At 40.0% G+C, this 27,107-nt stretch overlaps 1 protein-coding gene across 2 annotated transcripts; it reads left to right on the top strand.

Moving 5' to 3' along the window:
• Window positions 1–329: 329 nt before the first annotated feature.
• Window positions 330–25,256, top strand: ehmt1a (euchromatic histone-lysine N-methyltransferase 1a). 2 transcript variants are annotated; one of them, XM_023288661.3, is made up of 23 exons: window positions 330–444; window positions 2,825–3,285; window positions 3,628–3,769; window positions 5,778–5,860; window positions 6,150–6,375; window positions 6,529–6,674; window positions 8,032–8,175; window positions 9,305–9,612; window positions 9,766–9,849; window positions 9,925–10,013; window positions 10,113–10,219; window positions 10,952–11,074; window positions 13,753–13,854; window positions 13,973–14,077; window positions 15,739–15,893; window positions 17,517–17,684; window positions 20,303–20,447; window positions 20,645–20,722; window positions 21,823–21,938; window positions 22,347–22,433; window positions 22,521–22,599; window positions 24,773–24,948; window positions 25,033–25,256. In XM_023288661.3, exons 2-23 carry the CDS (start codon window positions 2,884–2,886, stop codon window positions 25,127–25,129), a joined length of 3,162 nt encoding a protein of 1,053 aa, XP_023144429.2. In that variant the 5' UTR covers window positions 330–444; window positions 2,825–2,883; the 3' UTR covers window positions 25,130–25,256. The 2 variants fall into 2 exon arrangements, with proteins under 2 accessions (XP_023144429.2, XP_054867650.1); XM_055011675.1 differs by lacking the exon at window positions 13,753–13,854.
• Window positions 25,257–27,107: the final 1,851 nt, after the last annotated feature.

Here is a 27,107-nt window from a genome sequence, read left to right on the forward strand (position 1 = left end):
CGAACCCATAGGGAATTATGTAGTAAACAAAAAAGTGTGAAATAAGTCAAAACATGTTTTATATTTTAGATTCTTCGAAATAGCCACCCTTGGCTTTGATTCCTGCTTTGCACACTCTTGGCATTCTCTGGATGAGCTTCATGAGGTAGTCACCTGAAATGGTTCTCCAACAGTCTTGGAGGAGTTCCCAGAGATGCTGAGCACTTGTTGGCCCTTTTGCCTTCACTCCATCTCATCCCAAAACATCTGGACTGATTTTTATTGTACAGTCTATGGTCCTGGTGCAGTCTCTGGCTCTGCAGACTCACTACTGCCCTCCTGTGGAGGCTGCTGTGAGCTGCAGCAGGGTGAAGTCCTCCGTCCGCAGTTGTGAGCGGAAGATGAATCTCTAGTCTTCCTGTCCCTCCCCGCCTTCGGTCGGGGAAGCTCCATAGACTGCAGCTGGTAAGATGAAACTGCTGCTCCCATTTCTTCCACTTCGTTGTAGCTCTCTGCGATGTTTGTAGCCTGATAACTCCCCCTGGTTGTCCGACATGGCTCCCTGCTAACCGTAGTGGGCTTGCAGTGCCTTTGTTTCCTCTGTAACCCAGTTTGCGTTCCTCAAGTATTAGCATGTTTGGTCACAGAGCTAACTATTGACTTCGAAAAGTTCTTATACTCGAGATTGTAAAAATGCAGAAGGTCGTTTAATAACATTTACAGTTGTTTTGTATGCGTCTGCACACCTCCTACCCATCTAGACGACAAGCTGTTTTGTCCACTGAAAGATAAAAAGTATTTCGACTTTGTTTCCCAAGTTGCGCCCCCCTGGTTCTCTAATGCAAACAAAGATGGCAGCCTTGATGGAACACATTTAATAACTCCGCGAAAGACGTTTTTCATTGAAATGATTAGAGTTTCAAATTCTGCAAATACATGCAGCGTGAAAGACTGTTTACTCGGCCCAGTAGTTTGCTCTGTGACCAGGTTAGTGCTGAACTGGGGTCAGCTTTTACTCCATGGGATGTTGACTGTTGTCCTTGTTGCTGCAGCCTCAGATTCTCACTATGGGCTCCTCACGGTTACTCATGGTCTTCAGTAGAGCTGTGATGATGGGATTTGGTTTTGTTGCTATTTGTCAAGTAGAACGCATGTTCTGAATGTGCAATTTAGTAATGCAAATTTCTTGCAGGGTTATTTGTTGTAAGTAAAGTGTATTTACATAGTAAAACGCAATTAAATATACAGTACAACAAATAATACATTAAACAAAGACAGGAATTTATGCAGGTGTAAAAAGAGGGACTGAAGTTGCTTTTTGAAGGTAACCACAGATACACTACTGTTAAAAAGTTTGAGGTCACCGAGACAATTTCATGTTTTAAGATAGGATCTACTTTAGTCATCTCAGAGGAAATTATTTTGCCAGGGTACAGTACAATAAACAATGGTTAGTGGAATATGCACAATTACACAGAGGTTAGTAGTACAATAGAAATAACAAAGAATGCAAATTAAAACATGCAAAGTATCTACAAGTGTTTGTGTGAAGTGTCTGAAGTGTGCAAAATGTCTAGAAACAATAAGAATAAAAATTAAGAAAACTAAATAAGATAATACAAGTGCAAGATGTAAACTGTGTACTAATAACGAGAAACAGATTACCAGAAAATTAATTGAAAGTAAGAGTAAACAGATGTATTGCACTCGAGATATTGCAGTTGGACAATGATTGTACAGATTGTGAGTCTAAGTTTTCCATGAAAACTCACATTTTTATTCATATGCTAACATAATTGCACAAGGGTTTTCTAATCATCAATTAGCCTTTCAACACCATTAGCTAACACAATGTAGCATTAGAACACAGGAGTGATGGTTGCTGGAAATGTTCCTCTGTACCTCTATGGAGATATTCCATTAAAAATCAGCTGTTTCCAGCTAGAATAGTCATTTACCACATTAACAATGTCTACACTGGATTTATCATTCATTTAATGTTATGTTCATTGAAAAAAAAGAAAAATAAAGAAATTCAAAAATAAAGACACTTCTAAGTGACCCCAAATTTTTTAACGGTTGTGCATGTAGGTGCAGTAATGTGGAGAGCTCCATACTTATGGAGGCATGACTTCAAAGTTTCAGTCTCCTCAGCTGTGAATGTGAGGGTGTGTCCAGTACCCATACTGACATGCTGTTTAGCAAGCTAGAAAAAACATTGAGAATGTACCAATACACATTGTGTCAAATGACCAAAAATACCAGAATGTGCTTCTGCATCCAGTCTTATTTTGTAGTACGCAAGCCAACATGCTTTTCTGTCCATTGTGAATACAGAGAGCACAGACCGGTGATTTCACACTGCAGACTGAACTGGACATATTAGCAAGACAATCAAACCTTAAGGCACAATATTACTATGAATTACTATGTCCCAGTTATGTGTATTCTGTATGCAATAATATGTACTTTGTAAAGGCAGCTGAAGTGCGTACTGAAAGGAACAAACCTTGATCTGATGATCTCCAACAACTGCTGGTAACATAGGGATGCAATAAATCTTAAATGCAGATGAAACCTTACCAGTGAGGTTCTAAAAGCGATAGCTGAATCTGGAATTGAACTCTGAGTCTGATGGGGAACCAGTGTTGAGATATCAGGAGTTGAGTAGAGTAGACCTCTCTGAAGATGCACTTAAGAATTTGGCAGATGCATTCTAGACCAATTCAGTTCAATTTTATTTATATAGTGCCAATTACAGGTCAGATTGTCTGAAGATACTTTACAGAACCCATATGCCTGTCAAGTGTTTGTGTGCCCTGACTTGATGTTCTTGATTCTTCAGGTACTACTTAGGCCACTGCAATTTGACCAGCTTCAACAATCAGCCCATTCAGCACAGTAATGAATCACAGTGAAGCCTGTGAGGGGCCTGTACCAGGCAGAATACCTTCTAGTCCTGCCTCTAGGACATCTGTGGGTGCCAAGGGACAAGCAGCACAGAGTGTTCAAAGTCCCAATGTAACAATAACTCCCTTCCACAACTCCCACATAGTCGGCAACAATGCAGCTCGGCGTAGCAGACGACCAGTAGCTCCTGGGAAACTACTCGCATCTCCTGGCAGCTTGTTTCTGGGCACATCTGGACAGGTCACGGCTGTATCTGTCAGAGAAAAACCCGCTGCCACGAGCACCACCACTGCTGCTTCTGTAACAGCTATGAACTCAGAGAACCAGACTCCCAGTTCAGGCTCTGCAGGAGCCACAGCAACACAAAAAGCACAAGCAAGTCCGCTTATTGCCAAGGTAAACAGATAACCTGTTTTATTCTAAAAACTGTGTTTATAAAAGTGATTTTGATAGTTTATATACAGTATCATCAGAAAGTGCTTATGTTCAGATTGTGTTCTCCGCAATGGATTAACAGAATCAGAGTACACTGTATGTAAGTGTGCATGCATGCTAATTATTGTAATGTTTCTCTAATATTAAAAAATATGTAGAAACAAATTGAAAACAGGACAGTTATTGGTGGAGGATGGTCAGTGGATTGTAATTATACAAAAATGTTAATATACATATGCTGTACATGTATGCTTAGCTGTAATAACTGGTTTGCTCCCTTCCTTCCCTTCTTTTCCTCTAAAGCCTTCAGGCAAGAAAGCATCTAAGTTGGCTCCAACAGTCTCACAGAGGGCAGGACTGCCATCTAACACAGAGCTTCATCACAGCCAGAAAGGCGAGAGCCAAGAGAAGAAAGCTTTCTCCACCTCTGTCAAACCTCGGCCTGGTTAGTCTGTTCTTTCTTTTGCAGACTTCATTAGTCTGAATGAAACTGTCATTAATTGTAGGTTTCCAGCAGCAACAGAGAGAACAACATATGTATTTAGATAACATGCTACAGAAATGTATTTGATATGCTCTGGTTTAGTATTGGTGTAAGTTGGATATCACTGGTGGCACATCCCACCTTTGCACATTCAAAACACCTCCATTGCTGAACAGCTTCTTATCGAAAGATACAACATTTGCTTTGTTCCCTAAACACCTCACATTGTTGGCAGTGGTAGCTGCTGGTCTGCGGCTTCAGAGTGCTGAGACAGATGTGTGAGTAAAAATTACTTTGGAAAGAGTAAAATATTGTGTTCTAATGTCAAATTGTCCAAGATTAAATTTCTTTTAAATGATCACCTACACATAGCTAAATAACTTCAATCAGGAACACACTGACAAGACCACAGAAGAAACTAGAAAAGCACTCAGAGAGCGCAGTACTCCACCAAGGCTGTTCATTCCCCTGTATGGCATTGTCAGAAATGCAGCATTTGTTTATTAGTTAGTGATGATCAGAAATCAAGGCAACATAGAATTTGGCCATTTAATATAGATGTACCCACAAACAAATAGACCTTGTGCTGAGCACAGATGTGTGTTATGCATGTGTACGTCATGTACGGATACCGAATCGTGTGACCTAAATATGTAGCAGGTGGCGCGAATTGATGGGACTCAGAAACACCCCCACAAATTAATCAGTTGTTACTTGTATCATTTTCGATGGATAAGTCTAGGTGGATCACATCATGTGATCATCAGCAGACAGCTGACATAGTGTTCACTTGTTGTCATAGTTACAGTGACGCCGTGCTGCAGCTATCTTGCAATGATACACAAATCTTTAACAAATCCGTGGATCCAGACTATAAGATGCATCACTGCCAAAATCTAATGAGGTGTTCCTTGTGACATTTCTGACTTTCCCTGAAAATTTCATCCAAAATCGTTAGTCCGTTTTTGAGTAATGTTGCTAACAGACGAACAAACCAACGCTGATCGCCACATGACTCTGCTGCGTTCCTTGGCGGAGTAATAAAAATGCTGCTTTCCACCACTAAAAGCTAACACAGAAGCTGCCTGTGCCAGTTAGAGCGACACCATACCATCTTAATTATCATCATGCACTTGCATGAACACAACCAATTAAAATTTTACCTTCTCAAAGAAAGGTAGCATTTGTGACCATTTTAGTTGAAATGTATACATAGCAAAGGTACTATGTAACACTCACTCATTATATTATTAAAGAATATCAATGGCTTCAAACATTCTATTGTGTATATTACATGATATGTAATTTGGAGACTATATTACCCATTATATTGTACCTATCTTAATTTGACTTACTTTATGATATTACACTGTTACTCTTAATTGTTTGGATAGATTTTTTACACTGTATGGCGTGATTTTGTTTTCCTGCTGAATGGGTAATCCTGTTTTTGAACCATGCAAATCCCAAGCAGCTTCTAGGCATTTCTTTGGGTATTTATTCTACAAAAATCTAAACAATAATTTAAATATGGGTAGAAAATCGAAAATCCCACAAGGCTTTCGGTTTTTCCAGACAAATGTAGTAATTTTTGATTTGTTTTGTTTGACAGATAACGTGGCTTTCAAATCAGCCAGTGGGTTTGGGGGTTCAGAGTGTTAAAGTTGCAGCAATCTAAATTTCTCACTGGGATGACATTCAAATTATTTAGAGCAGGTTTCTCATTGACCATTTTTTTGTATGAAAAGCACATAAGGCTGAGTCTAATTGACTTTTTAAATGTGTATCTCCTCTGTTCTTAATGTTCAGAGTTCCTGCCAAGTAATACCAAGGTGACATTTATTAATCAAATCATTTTTAACACACATTCAGGGCAAGATGTAATTTGAGGTCTCTAAGGTGAAAAGGATTTGGTGGCTTTTGACCATTTCCTGGTGATGATGTCTGTCCTCTCATCTTTTTTCCCTAGCTGTAAAGAGGAAGAAAAGGAAGATGGGAATGTACAATCTGGTTCCCAAAAAGAAGGCCAGGACTGTTAAACAGCAGGAAAAGGCAGGCCCGTTTATTCATTTGTTCCTGTGTGTCAGACCTACTAACAGTACGACAACCATGAACTCAGATCAGAAAAGAAATGTTTTAGATGATGTGATGACTTTTTTTTTTTTTTTTTTTAAACAAGATTTTTCAAGTTAGGTTAAGGTACTGTTTTCAGTCTAAAATAAGAGAGAATTTATTATCAGCTTACATGTGTCTATCCACCACATTATAAATGACAGATGTGGAAATGTTAGATAATTTCTGAAAGTGTTGTGTCTAAAATGTCGTTCCTTCCTTCAATCAGAAAGAGGAGCCAGGAGCCTGTGTGGAGAAGAAACACACTGCAGTAGAAGACAGAGCTGTGATTGAACTGGAGACTGTGAAGGCTGGAGAACAGACAGCTGTCATGAATGAATTCCAAGTGGGGGAAATGGAGTCTGAAGAAGGCAGCCATGTTGAATACACAGAGCTGGCTTTGGACTGTCTGGACCTAAAAGCTCAGGAGGAACTGCTCTCCCCCCCTCTGTCAGGTGGTCAAAAGATCTTACTAGCCGATTTAGCTTGATTAGATTTACCGTGACGTTGTTAAATCCCCTTTTGGTCGACAGAAATAGTTTTTATGGATGACGCAGATCAGAGTGTTGCTGTGATCTGTAGTGAAATAACAAGATGTGCGTGTGCAGGAGTAGCAGCAGATGTTGAGGTGACAGAAACAGACTTGGCTGAGGAGTTACCGCTGTGCTGCTGTCGTATGGAGACGCCTAAGAGTGGAGGAAGCCTGTCTGCACTGGATCAGACCTGCATGGCGATGGAGAGCGTAGATGGAATGGTAAAGATTGCCTTAATCCATAAAATCGCTGATTGCCTCTTAGTAGAAATCAAAGAAAAATCCCATTCAGTTACCAGAGACTTGTCTAATACAGAAAATTCTACATTATAAATCATTTCAAGCTCATTGAAGTCAACAACAGAAGTTCCCCTGCTGCTCTAAAGTACATGTAAATTTACTTTAGTCTAATTCATTTTTCAGTTATGTTTAATTTTTAATTTAAAGTTTAAACAACAAGTGCTCAGTCATAGTTTTTTTTAAGAGACAAATTTATCACCTTTTAGACTTTAAGATTTTCTAAATGGGACATTTTACATGAAGAATATAGTGTAGACCCTCGTCTATTGCAGGGATTAGGTTCCAGAACCCCCCGCGATAGGTGAAAGTCTGCGAAGTAACAACCTTATATTTATTTTATTATTTATATATAATTTAAGGCTTTATAAACGCTCCCCACACTCTTGTAAACACTTCCTATGCTTGAAAATTTCACAAAAACACAACAACACCAAGTATCACTATATGCAGCGATCAGACGTCGAAATTGACAAGGTGAGATGCTGAATGCTGCTATACACAGGAGACAGAGCAGACTGATGCTACAGTCCCTGAGCCAATCAGTGCCCAGCGCTGTACATTATGCATTTTATTTCAATTTAATATTCTTTTTATATGTTTTAATAAAGCACTTCTTTGGGTAATTATTATTTTTGGTATATTTTTTGTTTTGAATTTTTTAGGCTTGAAAATGCTTATTTTATCGCAAAGTAAATATATAAAAATACCTATATACTGCAAAATCCCACGTTATAGCAAAAAATCTGCGATACAAAATTAGATATATGCAATTTAAAAATCCGCGGTCCAGTGAGACCGCGAAAAATGAACCGCGATATGGTAATGGACGACAGTACACCAATGAGCCACAGCATTGAAACCACTGACAGGTGAAGTGCGTTTTTATGTACGCCACCTACCAAAGCATCATGCCAGACCAAACACACACACACAAACCCACACACACATCAACACAACATTAGTGTCGATATGAATTTTAATTCTTAGAGTATTTGCGAGAAAATAAAGCAATATTTATTCTGTCCTTAATTTGTTTATTTTTTTTTCTCTTAAAGGTAAGATGAGATAAGAGTACCGTGAAAGTACCGGCTCGATCAGCAGTGTCAGTAGAAGTAGTTGTACTGTTAAAATCTTAACAACACCCATCCCTACCAATACCTGGTTGCTTGGCCGCATACTGCCTGAATGCATACCTGTTTTAAATCCTGTTAGGGGACTACTTTCTGCATGTTGTTTCTCTGCTCTTATTTTCGGTTATTTGTTTGATTGTTTCTCCCAGCTGAGTCGTTGTCAGAGGCGAGTGATGAAGGAGGAAATGATGCGACCCTCCAACACGGTCCATCTGCTGGTTCTGTGCGAGGACCACCGTGCCGGCATGGTCAAGCACCAGTGCTGCCCTGGTTGTGGACTCTTCTGCAGAGCGGTGAGTTGACACAAAGGACTCTCACGTACTATAGATGTACTGAGGCCTGACGTTGCTGCTATGCTGTATGTAGCCGTAAGTTGACAGGAATTGTTCCTTGGATTTGTTACATGTGAAACCGAATGGAAATAAGTATGGCTGTCTGATTCTGTCAGTACTCTTCAGTTTGAAGGCAGAAAAGCTCAATCATGATGTTGACTGTTACATTACCCTTGATATGTTTTCCAACATGTACACTACTGTTCAGAGGTTGGGGTCACCTGGGCCATTTCATGTTTTCTATGAAAACTCCCACTTTTATTCATGTGCTAACATAACTGCACAAGGATTTTCTAATCATCAATTAGCCTTTCAACACCATTAGCTAATACAATGTAGCATTAGAACACAGGAGTGATGGTTGCTGGAAATGTTCCCCTGTACCCCTATGGAGATATTCCATTAAAAATCAGCTGTTTCCAGCTAGAATAGTCATTTATCACATTAACAATGTCTACACTGGATTTATCATTTATTTAGTCTTCACTGAAAAAACTGCTTTTCTTTCAAAAACAAGGAAATTTCTAAGTGACCCCAAACTTTTGAGTGACAGGTTGTAAACACCATGTGGACATGTTAGCAAGGTAAAGAACTTGATTTTCACCCGATGTTTTTTTTTTTTAAAAACACAACAACTCAAGAAAGTTCCATTTCCTGCCCCATTAGTCTATTTTACATGATCTCATAATTTTGAGAAAACAGCCTCATATTAAGGAGTAAGTGTGCATTCAGAACCTTTCATAACGATTGTTAACTGATAGCTAATGAGGCAATCAAGTATAGGTTAAAAAACTAGGCTCAATTTGAAGTGTACAGTCTAACTCACTGTATACATGTACTGGGACATTTAAACATTTAAATGGAAAGCCAACGTACACAAATATCGGAATGCTCATTTTTACCTTCTTAATTTGCCATGGTGGTTGTATTTCCTTATTTCCACATGACTTTAGACTACTTTCGCATCCTGAAATGAAACAAATAATTTTTTTTTTTCCCACCCTGAAAAAAGAAAATGTCACTTGAAACGTTTGAATTTGAAACAAAAATAGCTCTTTGAACTGCTGTGTTTTCCCGGTCCGTTCCACAGGGCAGCTTCATGGAGTGCAGGCCGTACGGCAGCATCTCTCACCGCTTTCACCGTGACTGCGCCTCCATCCTGAAGGATCACAGGTTTTGCCCCCACTGTGGAGAGGATGCTAGTGGGGCAAAAGTGGTTACAGTACCGAAGGCTGATCAGTCACCTTCTGTGCCCAGATCCAACCCGGGGCCGCCCCTCCCTGCCGTACCCACTGTGGCTACTCTGCCATCAGTCCCAACCACATCTGCTGTTCCACAGATACTTCGAGCTAAGAAGACTAGCGAGCCTCAGAGGAACAGAGATGAGAGCCAGAGCAGGTAACAAGGCACTGATGAGGCTCATGTCATCTCATCTTTCTCTTTGAGAAAAAAATGAATACACCATTTCCCTCTCACAATGAACACACTTACAACTATCAAATGATAATTCCATTCCATGACATCTTCTTATTGCTGGCTGTGTCTCTCTAGGCTAAATGATGAAGATGTGTGTGCTGCAGACAGACTTTCTAAAGAGTCACTGGAGAGCATTCTGATGGCACTGGATGATGAGAAGTAGGATTCACAATGTGTGCAGTGTGTTCTACAGCACTTTGTAGGAATAACTGATTGACACCTTTATATTTCTAGCTTGAAACCAAAGAAAGTCAAGTACCCCACCAAGCAGCTGTACATCTCTGCAAAACAAGGGGACCTCCAGAAGGTCATTCATCTTTTAGGTAACTCACATATGTTTTCTGACATAAAGTAGCCTCAACTATAGTAACTTAATGTATGCTTTTTAGCATCAGTATAAGGTCAACGTTTGTACGTTACAGTTGATGGGAAGGATCCTAACTTTTTGATGGAGGGCCAAAACAAACGTACTCCACTTCATGCAGCAGCTTCTGAGGGTCACCAGGAGATATGCCACATGCTCGTCCAGGTGAGGAGACACTGACTTCACTGCAGACTAAGTAGAGAATTACATCCATCCATTTTTCTGTACACCACTTTATCCTGTGGAGGGTTGTGTGAGGAGCAAGAGCCTACATCAGCTAACTTCTGGTGAAAAGCTGAGTACAAGTTGGACCAGTCGCCAGTGCATCACAAGGCCAACACAGACAGACAGACAACCACACTCACACTCATGTCTACGGCCAGCTTATAATCATTCATTAACTTACAATATGTATCTTTGAAACGTGGGAGGAAACTGGTGCACCTGGAGAAAACCCACACAGGTGCACTGTGAACATGCCCACCCTGAGATCTGAGCCCAGGACCTTCCGTGAGGTGACTAGCACTATGCAAATTAAATAGTTTGTTTATTTTTGAATAGAAAATGAAGTAAATAGAAGCACTGCTTCAAATGGACATTAAAACATGAAAAATTCATCATCCAATCTGTCAGTGAAAAAACACATAGAGCCCAGCGTGATAGAAATGCTGTTTGATGTATCTGTTTAATCTATTTAATCTCAAACCAAAAATATTGAACTGACTATTAAATGTGACAGCATCAAGCCGCAAACATATTTGAAAAGGTGGAATCCTCAAATGTTTGCATTTTTTTGCTTAAAAATGACTGAAATGTTTAAAATCCAGAAATCCTGTGACTGATGTCAGTGTGTAGTTCAGTGATGTTGGGAAGCTGTATGTGTTTATGCACACACAGGCTGGAGCCAACCTGGATATGTTTGATGAGGAGCAGAGAACACCATTGATGGCAGCCTGTGAAAACAACCATCTGGACATTGTGAAATACATTCTAAGAGCTGGAGCATCCATTAGTCACAAGGTGAGTTAGCACACAACTTTTCCTATCAGTCGGATGTCTGTTCATGTCAAGTTCTGCTTTTCCATCCAGCACTCAGTCTGATCTCACTGTGTCAACTGCTGCCTTTGCTTAGGGCTTTTGTTCTACTACTTCTAAAATGACAACACTCAATTTATTGTTTTTGTCCTCTGAGCAAATTTTCATTTGATGAAGTAGTAGTGCACATAAAAGATGTGCTAATTAAATAAAATTAAGTCTTCATGTGAGTCAATTCAGTGTTGAAATGTCATACTGGAGCAAATAAAAGAAAATGTATAACAACTTTAACAAAAAGATTTGTATTCTGTAAATCATATAATCATCAATTTACTCTGATTTTACTACTGCATAGTTTTTACACATCCCCCCTTTTCTGTCAATCATTCTACATATTCATTCACTCATGAATGTCCACTTTTTCACACATACATGGCAGAAGAATAGAAAAAAATCAAAGAACTAAACAAATACAGTCCGTTACAGCACCTCAGTGCAAATGTTACTACACCTAGTCTTGATCATCCCCTCAACCTTTTAATGCAGTGAGCCTTTAATAATCAAGAGGAAATGATCCCATACATGTAAAGATTTGACTTAAACATCCGAGCTGTTTAGTATCTAAGGGAAGCAGTTTCAGTCATAAATTGAACCCATTCAGGGGGCTCTGGTGTTCTTGTGCTCTGCCAGATTCACAAAGCAAGTCTTGCTGCAATAATGAAGCCTGGAAATAACAATCTTAACTGTGTTTTGGTGACACTTTGTGTTAGAAATATTTTGTCCCCAAGAATAGCTAAAGGGGGAGTCTGGTAAAGACTGCTTTATCCACTCCCCAAGTTTACCAGCAGCATCTTCCTAAAGGGTTGAATCACAGCATTCCCATATTGCATATAAAAATGTGCTATTTGCCTCCTTGCATTTCCAACACTTTTTAATCTTTCATCAAGCCCATCCTCAATAACTACAAAATAGTGTAGTATCCATGCATTATTTTGTAATAAGTACATTTACTTCTAATGTCTCCAGTGGCTCACCCAGTATGAGATGTTGCGTCATGCAGTGTCTCGTCACCAATATCATATTCTAAATCCCTTTGCCAAATGAAACTAAAGATACTCATTTTGTGCATTTGTGATGTTTTTAAAGAACACTGAGGCACTGTGCATTATGTGTAGTAAATCAAATGATTTTCCTGGTCATTAATTGGAGGTATTTCCAGTTTCCTGAGTGTTCAGCTGGTATGCCCTAAATGTAGTGTCCTACGCTGCCCTAACTGGACTTATTTCATATTGTCTGTATAAAGATTTCCTCGTCATTTTATGCACCATAGACCAAACAGTAGAAGTGCTTCAATGTGTGGTTTGTTTCCCCACCTTTTTGTCTCCTCTGTCTTCAAAAGGAGCCATCATATACTTCTCTATTTTTTATCCAATCTAACTAGCTAGTCCACAGCTCCCATTCCAGAGATATCCTGTGACAATTTGATTATATTGTTTAAATATCTTATATTGCATTATTAGTGGTAATTAAGCTGTGGCACTACCATTATCTTTACTGTATTTATTTTGTCCCAAACAGTGAGATTAATTACTTTCCACCTTTCCAGATTGTGTATATTCTCTTAAATTAGTGATAACCAATTGATTTGAGTCAAATTTGCTAAATCTGCACATAATCTCAAAATATTGCATGAACCCTAGAAGCCATTTGAACTGGACAATAGAAACCGCTGATGAAAAACATGCTCTGAATATTGGCAGCGCATGTATTATAATGTGTGAAGTTGATGTATACTTCTAATAGCAGCACTGGCAATGCTAAACTTCTAAACTTCCAAACTTATCTGTAGCTGCTTTCAGAAAGCAGAAGACAACTTTGTCAGGTGTGTATGAATGAAATGTGCTCAGAAATAATTTTGAATCGGTGACATCCGTCAAGCTGGAGGAAGCAATTTACAACAAGAATCTGCCTCTGGAATAACAGTTGAGTGGAACTGCAGCAAAGAGTGATAATTGTTGATTTGTCACTAGAAATCACACTTTAAGGAACAGATTCAAATCCACTATAATTTGGAGTGCCACAGCAAAAGGTCTGATTAATTATATTAATGGGAATTATAACATTATTACAACAGTTAAAACACATTCATGCTTTGTCATTATGAGCTATTGAGTATAGATTGATGACGGAGCAAGAGTTAATTTAAAATTGAATCTACACCCACTGTGCAAAATACAGAGGTGTGTGAATGCTTTCAGAATCTGCTACATTTAGTGATTTGCTTTAGTTTTTGCACAAAATTTATTACAGAAATATATGTCGGAGGCAAGCACCAGAAGAAAAGGACAGTAGAAAAAGACATCACGAGCATGTGACTGCTTTTGTGAGTTGGAACACTCTTTAACGGTATGACTTATTAAACATGAACATTTATAATTAACCTCACCAACTTGAAGGGAAAACTATGCTCCAGAGAGTAGGAGAAGATTAAGTACATAACTGTTGGACTCATTTTGCTTCATTATGTCTATTCTCATGTCAATTTTCACCCATAAGTTTCAACTCGAGGGTTCCAGAAGCAATTAAAATATCCCTTTCTGTGGACTTGGGCAGTGGTGGCAGCAGGGCTGTGTTGTTCAATGTGAATCATGTTGTCATCCCAGGATATCATGGGTTTCACCTGTCTGCATCTGGCAGCTAAACTGGGACATTATGACATAGTCAATCATCTGCTCTCCAAGGCATCCAAACACATCAACTGTCAGGTAAAAACACACGCACGGCCTCATTTACTAACTGCTGCTAACAGTTAATGTGGTGTGGATCAGAAACCATGTGTGAGTGTGAATCTTGGTATGAGTTTTCCAGCTTGTGTCTGTGCAGGATGATGGAGGGTGGACTCCCATTACCTGGGCTATTGAGTACAAGCACAAGGAGCTGGTCCATCTGCTGCTGGCCAGAGGGGCCGATGTTAACATCAGAGACAAGGTCAGCGCACACGACGCACACACTTTTTTTTTTTTTTTTTTAATTTAATGTTTTTTTGTGGTTTCTGTCATTCTAACTGTCATACAGCACAGAAGGAATTACTGAGTTCTTCCTCCTTCTAGCCATGGTTGTGCTGCCAAAAAACTGCCCACAGTGGGGGAAAGGGTGACAGGAGCAACAAACACCCAGAAACTGCTTAAAGTTCAGAGGGCTCTTCTTTGAAAGCAGCACTACCATGGCTAGAAGGAGACAGACCTCAAAAGTAGCTTTTCAGAATTGGTTAATTTTCCTGATGCAACTGGAAATCATGCATGATTACTTTGGGAACTGTCCAAAAGTTGAAAATCCAACAGTTCTGAATGGCTCTGATAATTGGTGCCATTTTGACATTTACCATGACTTTCAAACTCATCGGTAGGTTTTGGAATTCAGAAGGTTAAAATGGAAAATCAAATGGAACAAGGTGGAATAACGGTTCAGTTTTTGGTGATATCGCATGTTTTGTTTTTCTGTTTTAAACCAATTTAATTGAAACTAATTTCAGTTAACTTTTATTTATATTGGGCCAGCTCCCAACATATGTCATCACAGAGCACTTCACATAGTAAGGTGAGTTAGGTCATCCAGGCCTTTATGTCCTGAAGACATGCCTGTTGTCATTTGTCTTTGCAGATAAATATAACAGCATGTCATCTGTATAACAATGGAAATTTGGGCAGTATTTCCTAATAATATTGGCTAAGAGAAGCATGGACAAGTTAAATATTATTGGTTCTAACATGGGGCCCTGTGGAACTCCATTACTAACTCTGGTGTGAATGAAAGGGTCATCATTAAAATGAAGAAGCTTGAAACTACCTGGTAATGAATCAAACCACTTTAGTGCAGTTCCTATAACCCCAATGACGTGTTTTAATCTTTTCAAATCAATTGTATTAAAATAGCATTGAGACCCAGCAGGATAAGTATAGTGATGAGGAAATAAATAGTTTTCCAGTGTCCATGAGCGTTAACTTAAAATGGCTTTGCTTGTAAAAGATTATAGGAAATGTGACAAAACCCTGCATTTATGCAGCCATTGACCCATCACTTAAAAAAAGACAGTTGTAGTCAGAAAAGAAAGAAGAAATTGGATAAATTGAAGTTGTAGAATTAGAAATGTGACAGTTACGATTAAGGCATCCTGCAATGGGCAGGAGACTTTGGGTCATGTTTCTTTAACTGGATTGGCATGCTTCATTAATTCTATTTAAACATATAAACTAATATGTGAATCTATGCAAGATTAGAATATCAAATTAAGTTACTGTAGTTAGTTAAACATTGTGGTTTAAATAGTCTGAATTTCATAAAACCTACATGTTTCTTCAAACAAGATGTTGTTTCCTTGTTCAATTCTAACCTCAAAATGGTCCAAAATGTGCCATTTGTGTAAAAATCACTAAAACGTCTCCTGGGACAGAATGACTCTGGATCCCCTGAACAATTTTATTTCTGCATCTTGTCAACTTTGTCATGACTCTAAAATTTGCAGGTCTGTCAAAGCGATGCTTGTTACTGTGTAACGGTCTGCCCTGTTCTTTCACTAAAGCTTGTTCTGACGGAAGCCGCCAGAACACCATGTCTCCATGACTCTGACCACTTTTCTGCTCCTTGTTCAGGAAGAGAATGTCTGCCTGCACTGGGCAGCACTGTCAGGCTGTGATGACATTGCCCAGGCTCTGCTGGAGGCTCAGTGTGACCTTAATGCCGTCAACATTCATGGCGACTCACCACTTCATGTTGCTGCTAGAGAACAACACCTGGAGTGTGTGATGTAAGTGTGAAGTCTGTTTTGACAAGAAAAAATACATGTGGTGAAGGCCAAAGTAGGGCTATGTTATACTTGACGCACACATGAGGGTCCACTAGACATAAATGCCATCATTTCCACAATTCCACCAAAGTCTGTGTTGACCCCTCTGCGGACATTCATGTGTAGCCTAAAATTTGTATTCCATGTGACATCTATGATACAAGGGCAATATTGCGCGTGCTCTGAAGAAATGAGGTATGAGGAACTGAGAGACCATCTACTACACATGTATTTAACAGTGTTCCAAGTGGACTCCCATGGAGAAGTATTATAGTAGCAACAACTATGCATCTGTGACTGAGCCCTTTAACTCCAAGGCCAGGAAATTCAGTTCAGTCAATGCAATTGAGATGACTGTGTGTTGCGGCTTAATCTGATCCTCAATCACCTTCAGGTTGAACTGAAATGCTAGTTTTGTCACCTGTCATCAGTGTTGGACCCCATTAATGCCTTTATGTTTCAATGGCAGTAAATTCAATTCCTGGTGGAAAGAAAAGCAGAGACTATTAGCTGCAGCATGCCCTAACTTTTTAATGGCATGTTCACATATCACCAATGTCTGGAAAACAAACTGTTTTAGGTGTTTACACTTGAGGTGCCAATGTTTATTAGCTGCTTACATATTTAGTTCAGAAATATCTAGAGTCATTAACAAAGGTTTACATACACTAAGAACCATGATATTCATGACAGTCTTGACTTTCTAAGGTCTGCTATAACTGTTTCTGTGACAGAATCATTGAAACCCAAAAAAGCACTCATGTATTTAGTTTTCTTTTTATAGATTTATTATCAGTCTTCTGGAAATATGACAAATCTGCAGGGTCAAAAGAAGGAATGGGAGCTGAGTCCCCATATTAAATGAGCCCTGGGGCTCCAGACTGCGACCCCAAATGGTTGTATATGCAACCTTTTTTTAGAGTACGCAAGTTCACTTTTCAAGTGGTCGCATTTGTGCAAGTGAATGATAATCATTGAGCTGTTTCAGGGTTGCTCTAACTGGCGCAGGCAGCTACCGTGGAACATAATACTGGTATTTCTTTCATGGCCTCGTCAGTCTGTTCCTACCTGATGCTATTTAGCTGGTGTGTGTTCCCAAGATACAGCGGTTTGTAGCTGATCATTCTGAAAACAAAAAAGAGGAAAGAGGAGGTAGCTGATGGAGAGGGCTGGGTCCTGACCCAGACATACCTGATGATCAGAGTGCAGGTGCAGGCAGAAAAAATATAAAATAAACTGTTTATATTCCCTCTGTGTGGCCTGGTATCGGTCTGTGGCCCGGTGGTTGGGGACCACTGACTTACAAGAAGTTTAGAGGCCATGCCACTAAGGAAATTTGACTTGCACAACTTTCTGTATCATCAAAACTGATTATTCAAGTTGCCGTATGTATATTTTCGACCCAACAGATTTTATCATGCTTGGACAAGACCTATTTTACATGTATGAAAGAACCAAAACAAGCCTTAAAGTCTACATAATGTTTGTCCTGTTGCGTTACCTTAGTAGCTAGTCTTTTTGTACTTCAAAAACTTTGTCCCACCTCGTCCCCACACGTTTAACCTAAACATCCACCATCCACAGGTTGTTTTTGTCTCGTGGAGCTGACATTAGCCAAAGGAACAGGGACGGAGAGACGGCTCTGGACTGCTGCAAATGCGGCTCCAAGGTGTGGATGGCTCTCAACACCAACAAGAAGCTGACTGATGCCAGGAGAGGACAGGAAAGACATGGAGAAAAAGTGCTCAACAGGTTAGCTGCAGTATTGCTTTGTGTATGCACGTCTGTCTGTGTGTTTGATGGGTTGTATAAAAATCTGGATGTCTTTGTAGAGGGCTTTCATATGTGACACCAATAAGTCCCACCAGTAACATCAGTTCGCTAATACCAGTCTGGAAGTTAGAGTTTTTATGTCCCTGCACCTTTTGCCTGAGGGAAACGGAACAAACAGTCCATTTCCTGGGTGGGTGAGGTCGGCAGCAGTACGTCGGACCTTCCTCTGGACCCGGTCCACGTATATTGAGTCCAGGTCTGGAAGAGGACTTTCCACAATCCCCTGTGCTGTTTTCAGACAGAGGATGCTTTCTATTGTGACCCTGTAGAAGTTTGCCAGGAGCTGAGAGGAGAGACCAGCACGTTTCAGCTTCCTAAGGAAGAAGAGTCTTTGTTGAGCCTTCTTCACTAGGTGAGCCATGTTCAGAGACCAGATCAGGTCAGATGTAATGTGGATGCCCAGGAACTTGATGTTGTGAACACGCTCCACCGCTTTCCCTTGAATGAGGAGAGGAGGGTGCTCTGTCTTCCTGGACCTCTTGTAGTCCACAATGACCTCCTTGGTCTTGTTGGTGTTCAGAACAAGTTTGTTGTCTGAGCACCACTGATCCGCCGTTTTAATTTTCAAATTTATCATTTCTGTGAATCGTCCAAATCCGTTGAGAAAATTTTAGGGGGGGTGAGGTATGTTTTTGTTACTCTTGCTTCCGGTTTTTGAGAAGCGCTCGGCGTTTCTCCCGCAGCGTAACAGACAAAGAGAACCAGTCTAGCTCCTGCTGCATTGTAAAAGGCCTTGTGATTGGTCAAAATTGGTTAGCTGCCAACGATTGGACCAATCAAATTGCTCGATGCATTCTTTTGTTACAATTCATGGCGGCATGTTCGTGTTGGAATTTTGAGCTATTGGGATCGTTTTCGGTGGAATCATGAGGTTTTTATCGACTTTGTGATCAGTGTAGAACTCCAGTGTGAATAGTGTTAAAGACTTACAGAACTGTAAAAAATAGTAGGACTAAATGCAGTGAGACAACACTGAAGAAAAAGTATAGTGCAGTGGTTCATTTTGCTCTCCACAACCTTGAGTGAAATTGACTCATGACAGTTTGAAACCTTGAGTCAAATATTATCAGAGTGGATCAGTTTGCTTTAAAATAATCATTTTGATTTCTCAAGCCATGAGTCAGAAGTACTCACTATAAGTAAAATATTTGAGTCATGTAACAAAACATTGGGTATTTGACTCATGACTCAGGGCAAAATGAATCCCTGATAGCGTTTAAAGAGTGTTCTGGAAATGTAAAAAAAACTGACAGCTGACTCCATAGAGGAAACTGTGACATTAGAAGTGACTTTGTGACCAGTGTAGAACTCCAGTGTAAATAGTGTTAAAAGACCTATAGAACTGTAAAAATTGTAGGACTAAATGCAGTGAGACAACATTGAAGAAAAAGTAAGTTAACTTTTCATTAAATTAACTTATTCATTACAATCTAGTCTTCTGTAATTCTATGCATGTTTTTCATTCTAAATCACCTCTATTTTACTGAAAACCTCTTGGCTTCAGGGGGCCTGTGCCCCCCTGAACCCCCCTGAAGATTGTATACCGAACATTTTCAGCTGAAATCAAAATTTGCTGTTGCCATGCCTGTGTAGATGGTATGCCCCATGGTCAGAGCTTTGTGGAAACTCTTAACTGAGGGACATTTAGACATGGTGGAAATGTTAACACTGGGAGGATTACTGTAATAAATGTTACCTGTTGTGCTTCAGGCCAACCTAAACTTAGTCGGTGTTTACATCTGTTTACATCTCTCCTGCTGTCTGTCCTCACATAAACCACATTTCATTACAACCAAATAAGGCTGATCTCTTTTACATATTTTTCTGTTTCTGCTGTTAGACGATGAGTGTAAAATAGTTACGTTAACTGGCAGTTAGCCAAGTTGATTTTCATCAACATGTAAGGTTGATGAATTAACATAACATCTATCTGAGAGGTAGATGAGATGATCCATGCCAGTGTTATATTTGTGTGTCAAGTACAGAGCATGATGGGTTTTGTCTTGGCATAGCAGGGGAACCAGTCTGTCTCCTTCCAAAGTTAAAAAATATGTCAAACAACACTGTTAAATCTTGCTATGCCATACATATTGTATTAGTCTGAACTGAACACAAACAGAAATGTACAATAAAGTCTTTGTGTCTTCAGTGGAAGCTGAGCTCTCATGTTGTTTTTACCACTTTAATTATTCCAGCACTGTCAAGCATGTAGCTGCTGTTCACCAAGACACAGTTGCTGCATGGCACTCCCCTCCAAGAACACCACCAGCTTTGTTGTTTGTGTGCATATAAAATAGTCATGATACAATTTAATCAGTGAGCTTAGACACGTTGGTGGGAGTATTTCTCTGTCTGGACAGAGTCAAGCTAGCTGTTTGCCCCTGCTTCCATTCTTTGTACTAAGCTAGACTAATTACATCCTGACTCTGGTTCTGTACTTAACACACAGACATACGATTGATATTCATCTTCTATTGAACTATTTCCACCGAGTTAATAAAACTCAGGTGTAAGTGCTATGCCCTAATATCTCCTAGGGACATTTCTCGAGGGTACGAGGCAGTTCCTATCCCCTGTGTTAATGGAGTCGACAGCGAGCCGTGCCCTGAAAATTTTAAATACATACCAGACAGCTGTGTCACCTCCCCTCTCAACATTGACAGGGACATCACTCACTTACAGGTAAGACTTCGGCTCTCAGTAAAGCATACATTTATTACAGTACTCCAAGGAAGGCGGAACTGCTTCTAATAGGTTTACAGTTTCTCCTTTACACTTTAGCTGTTGGATTACATTAAATGACATCAAAAATAATGCAGTAATGCATGGTGAAAACTGCAAAAATGTATTTCTAATTGCTCACTCACTGTGTCACTCAGCACTGCAGCTGTACAGATGACTGCCTATCCAGCACCTGCATGTGTGGTCAGCTCAGTCTGCGCTGTTGGTATGACAGTGTAAGTAACACACACTACCAAAACGCAATTTGAATTTAAAGTTCACTTTTGATTTGGGGAATATGTTCCATGAAGTTGTGTCAGTGTCCTTTCCATTTAGAAAAATCAATTGGAGGGATATGCAAAAAACAGAATTTCCCCTCTGGGGATTAATAAAGTTAGGGGAAAAAAAACTCCAGTATCTATTTTATCATGTTGCTTGGTCACATGCATGTGTACTATTTACCAATATGAAACAGTTACTTAGCAAATATTAGTTTACCTTTAGGATCCTCACAAATTCTTGTGTCCTTCTTCTGCCTCCAGAAATTATGGTTTCAGATTCTCTGTTTTCATCTTAACCCCTTGACGCCTATTGTCACGAATTCGCAACATACCACTTTCATTCAGACTGCAGCCGAGATAGCGTATCCATTCCCCCAATGCCAGTTTGTGCATATTCAATACGTACCTCGGAACCTTTTCTAAGCACTAGTTTCTCGTAGGACCGGTCGGAGTGGGACCTAATTATTACATATCTGCTATTATTATTACATATCTGTTATATGTGTAATAGATAAATTAACAATCTCCACTTATTTTAGCATCAGCTAGAAAGAAAAAACACAAAAAAAATGTTTGCAAGCCAGCATGCTTCTCTGGCAAGAGTGACCAATAATCCTCTGCACAGGAGAGGACACATCACATATATCATGGTGTCTAACACAAGTAACAAGTTTGAGCTGCAGAGTGAACAGACAAATACTACAGACCGGTAGTGGGTATTTGAGCAAGACCATTAAAGCATAAGGAACCATACTGTATAGTATAAGTAGTCTGTCCCAATTGAATGTATCCTGCACACCACAGTGCGTACTTTATTTGAGCAGCTGAAGTTTGTACAGAAAGGAAAAGGAAAGAATATGCAGGGACAGAGCGCTTATTATTGAAATGGTTAAGAAAATCTAAAACTATTTCTAGAGAGGATGTCAAAAAACACGTTTCTCTTTGAAACCAGCAGATGGTCTAAAGAGAGAATTTGTGTTTTTATCCCTAATCGCAAATTGTAAGATGTCTTATGGTGTGTGTGTGTCTGTGTGTGTGTCTGTGCGTGTGTGCAGGAGGGTCGACTACCTTTGGACTTCTGTCAGCGGGAGCCTCCGGTACTATTTGAGTGTAACCATGCCTGCTCCTGCTGGAGGACCTGCAGGAACCGTGTGGTCCAGAATGGACTGAGGTGACCTATCCCTGTTTTTAGGACGTTCAGTACACTTCTTCAGCTAATAGCTGACTGTGGCTTTTGCTTGTGTAGCGTTTGTTTAATTGTATCCTCCTTCTAAAGTACAGTATTGGTTTAGACCTGATAATTGCCTGATAATCACTTAATGTGTGCTCTTTACTGGACAGTGACCTAGAAGGGACAGTGCATATACTTTACACAGGACATGGCTAGAAGGCAGTGATTTTATTCCAGGCCAGTGAAGAAGGAGCAGTTTTCTTTTCCAGGAAAAGGATCGGGTTCTCTCATGAATCTGTGTCTTTAATTAAAATTAATGTAATTTTTCTGTCTTAATGTTCCTGTGAAGTGGGCTGCTGCTCCACCAGCTGCTCCAAGAGATAATTGTCTTGTTGTTGTTTGTTTCAGGGCCCGACTGCAGCTCTTCAGGACACAGAAGATGGGCTGGGGAGTGAAGGCCATGCAGGATATCCCTCAAGGAACATTCATTTGCGAGTGAGGACGAATTCAGTGTTTTGCAGCATAAAATATTGAACAGAAGCTGTGTCTGAGCTCTTTCTCTCTCTCCTGATGTTTCCACAGGTATGTAGGGGAGATTATCACTGATGCAGAAGCAGACAAAAGAGAGAATGACTCTTTCCTCTTCACCCTTGACAATAAGGTGTTTGACTTATTTACACTAATTTTTGAAGCTGCACTAGTCAGGCATCCATGTTGGTAGTAAGACGTAACTGGACACACCAGTGTTCACAAGAACAAAGTGATGTGATGTTAGAGAGCCCAGCTCTCTGTAGACAGAACGTTCAGTGATGTAGTATCTTTCACTTTGAAGTCTTGGGTTTTTCCCAGTAACGAGGTTGACACCAGGGCAGTGTTTCAGGATCACTTCAGAGAGCTGTACTACAAGCGACATTAGTGGGTCAGCAAGTTATGTGGAGCCTAAAGTCAGAGAATTCAGGATCAAGAAGGTGGCTTTCTTTTAACCTGTCTAGAGCACCATGGTAGCTTATGCTGCAGAGTTAACCTGGAGAGGAGCAGGTCATGTTCAGAGTTTTGGAATCGGTGTCTCCCTTTAAACAAAGCGTTTACTGACCATTCTCTATGAGCGATACAGATTCTCAGCTAAGGAATATGTTACATCTGCAAACATTTTGAGTACTGCATTACTGATATGATTGAATAAAGCTGTGATCTATTATGGGATGGCTACACCGTTAGCAGGACTATCGTAGCTAACGTTAGCTCTGGTGCTAACAGCAACATGTTTTACATTGAGGTGATACCATCAGCTTGAAGTGACGCAGTGATCAGAAAACTCTTTGTTGTACAATTTGCACACAACCAGGCTTTTATCCAAGCTGCCATCGGGAAGATTTTTAAAAAAACTTTCTGTCCAACAAGCTCAATCTCGTCTTCCTTCACTGTTTACCAGTGCCTGACTTCACTCTGTGCTTCTTCATCGCGGCTGGCAAACAGACTTTAGGTTCATTACCGCCACCTACTGGGCTGGAGTGTTCATCAGTTACTGGTGTGCCAGAAATTAGGGAACTGAGAAAGGTGCAATTAAATGCGTTAATTTATTTAACGCGTTAGTTTTGTTGCAATTAATTAATCAAAATTAGCGCATTAAAGTCCCAGCCCTAGTTTTAATGTATGGTGCTGATTTGCTGTCAAGTCTGTTTACATGCTGGTACTGCAGCTGATAGAACACAGATTTAGAAATGGTTTATTCTACTGGTATTTATTACAGGGAATATTCAATCAATAACGTTAATGTCACTTGGATTTAGCCAAAAAAAATTAAGTGATATCCTGCATTATGAGACAGAATTTGACCTAAATGCACTTTAATACAGTATCGTCTGTCTGTCTGTCTGTCTGTGTGGACTGATGATGTTTTTGATGTGTAACAAAGTGTCATAAACCTTTCTGGTGCTTATGTGAAAAATACAATTCCAAAATGTATTAATTGATCAATCTCATAATCCATCCATCCATTTTCTGTATACCACTTTATCCTCTGTAGAGAAGGGGCAGGATCCAGCATCCCAGCAGACTCAGGACAGCAGCAGGGGACACCCTGCACATGTCTTCAGTCTATCACAGGGCTACATATAGAGACAAACAGTCACACTCACATTCACACCTATGGACAATTTAGAATTATGAGTTAACCTCAGCATGTCTTTGGATTGCACCCGGCTAAAACCCACGCAATCACAGGGAAAACATGCAAACTCCGCACAGACAAACCCCAGGCCATGATTCAAATCAAACATGCCATCCTGATGATTCTCATAATATTTACCAAAATGACATGGGTGCATGTGCAATTAGGTTCGATCAAGAGGTGGTGCTGCGGAGTTGCTGTCTGTTAGTAGGCTAATGCAGCTCCATGTTTTCCTTTTTCTCAGAAGGAACTATGTAAAGATGGATGAAGGTATTTATCAACAAGGACGTCCTCACTCCTTCCATTGTGAAAATACTGCAACTAATCATGATGCACAGCAACTCTAAAGTCAAATGTGGTCTACTAAGTGACGTTGAAGGACACACCTGGTGCTTGTTGACTGCTGTTCCAATGCTTTAATATACACTAGACGTAGAGGCAGGGAGTCAGATTTGAATTAATACAAATATATGTAGTTACATTTTGTTTGTTTTCCTTCTCTGTCTATGTTTCCCTTGTCATACTATGGGATGCAGCATTTTCCATTATGATTATGAAAGAACAATTTCCGAGGCACAGAGGAGTGAGGGTGGGATTAATCATGAATTAGCTGGATGGAAGTCATCCCGTATGACTGGTTGTTTCGGTTGATTGTCTTGTGCAGGTGGGGGACGTCCACTGTGTTGACGCGAGACTCTTTGGCAACATCGGTCGTTTCATCAACCATCTGTGTGAGCCCAACCTGCTGGCTGTGAGGGTGTTCACCATGCACCAGGACCTACGCTTCCCTAGGATAGCCTTCTTCTCCAGTAAGCCCATTAAAGCTGGAGACCAGATAGGGTGAGTGTCGAAAACAACAATCTCTGCTCTGTTTGCTGCCATTCAAATAACACGATAACACGAATGGTATGTTTTCCTCACCAGATTTGATTATGGCGATTCCTACTGGAGGGTAAAGAGCAAGTCCTTCAGCTGCCAGTGTGGGTCTCTCAAGTGTCGCCACTCAGCTGCCAACCGATAGAGAGATGACCTCTGATCCCTTTTTTTTTTTTTTTTTTTTAATCACTGTCAATGTTTTCAGTAGCCTGATCTCCTCTGGGAACATGAATTTTTCTGATGTATAATTAGTAATTAAATTCTTAATACATCTTTCCGTGTTGTTTTTTTATTACACGTAATTAGAGATACAGCTTCTTTCATGTTGAGTAATGACAAAATGAATGTTGGGTGTGGCTCACACTTAGGCCCTGTGATGGACTGGCAACCTGCCTGGTCCAAGTCGCAGACTGCTCCAGTTGTCTCAGGTTTGAAGGGTTCCTTCTCCAGACGCCATGTTTCAGCTCCTTCCACAGATGTTCAATAGGATTTAGATCAGGGCTCATAGAGGCCACTTCACAATAGTCCAATGTTTTCCTCTTAGCCATTCTTGGCTGTTTTTAGCTGTGTGTTTTGGCTCATTATCCTGTTGCAAGACCCATGACCTGCAACTGAGACCAAGCTTTCTGACACTGGGCAGCACATTTCTCTCTAGAATACCTTGATAGTCATGAGATTTCATTGTACCCTGCACAAATTCAAGACACCCTGTACCAGATGCAGCAAAGCAGCCCCAGAACATAACAGAACCTCCTCCATGTTTCACAGTAGGGACAGTGTTCTTTTCTTCATATGCTTCATTTTTGCATCTGTGAACATAGAGCTGATGTGCCTTGTTAAAAAGTTCCAGTTTTGTCTGGTCTGTCCATAGGACATTCTCCCAGAAGCTTTGTGGCTTGTCAACATGCAGTTTGGCAAATTCCAGTCTGGCTTTTTCATGATTTGTTTTCAACAATGGTGTCCTCCTTGGTCGTCTCCCATGAAGTCCACTTTGGCTCAAACAATGACGGATGGTGTGATCTGACACTGATGTACCTTGACCTTGGAGTTCATCTTTAATGTCTTTAGAGGTTGTTCTGGGCTCTTTTGTTACCATTCCTATTATCCGTCTCTTCCATTTGTCATCAATTTTCCTCCTGCAGCCACATCCAGGGAGGTTGGCTACAGTCCCATGGATCTTAAATTTCTGAATAATATGTGCAACTGTAGTCACAGGAACATCAAGCTGCTTGGAGATGGTCTTATAGCCTTTACCTTTAACATGCTGGTCTATAACTTTCTTTCTAATCTCCTGAGACAACTCTCTCCTTGGCTTCCTCTGGTCCATGTATAGTGTGGTACAGACCATGTCACCAAACAGCACAGTGACTAGTTGTAACCCTATAAATAGGCTGACTGACTGATTACAAGTTTGTAGACACCTGTGATGCTAATTAGAGGACACACCTTGATTTAACATGTCTCTATGGTCACATTATTGTCAGTCTTTTCTAGGGGTACAATCATTTTTGTCCAGGTCTGTTTCATGATTTTATTTTTAAAAATATTTCTGTTAAACCACGGTTCACAAGTAATGTCTGATTTTCATTGGTTAATTTTCATAGAATTTTTATTTATTATTACTTTTGTCAGATTTAAATTATTTCTGTGACCATTGTGGGTTTTTTTTTCATTAACCGAGGGGTACCAACAATTTTGTCCATGTGTGTAGAAGTATGTATAGAACGCTGAACAAAGTGTCTGTAGATTACAGACAAAACATGCATCTCTCGTCCCAAATTCCTTTTTATTCACACAAAGTGCAAGTGTAAAAATACACTGACCAGCCAAAAAAAAAGTTGTACACAACTTTGTTATTATTGTTATTATTATTATTTGGCATTGGCAGAGAAGATTTGACATTTTTTTCTTGGGCAAAACCCACATGCCCATCTTGGCTGCTCCTCCCACAAATGCATGTTCCTTACAAATGTGGCACCATTTAAAAGGGAAATAAACAGGTTTTCCAGTGGTAGAAGACTTATTGTCAAGAAGCATCACATAGAAATAATTATACCTGGGCTAATATAGAACTGAGGGACTTTTGAAGTCCATGGGATATATCTTGCATATATTTTCATTAA

This window comes from Amphiprion ocellaris, chromosome 6 (genome assembly GCF_022539595.1).
Source record: "Amphiprion ocellaris isolate individual 3 ecotype Okinawa chromosome 6, ASM2253959v1, whole genome shotgun sequence".
NCBI lineage: Eukaryota > Metazoa > Chordata > Actinopteri > Pomacentridae > Amphiprion > Amphiprion ocellaris.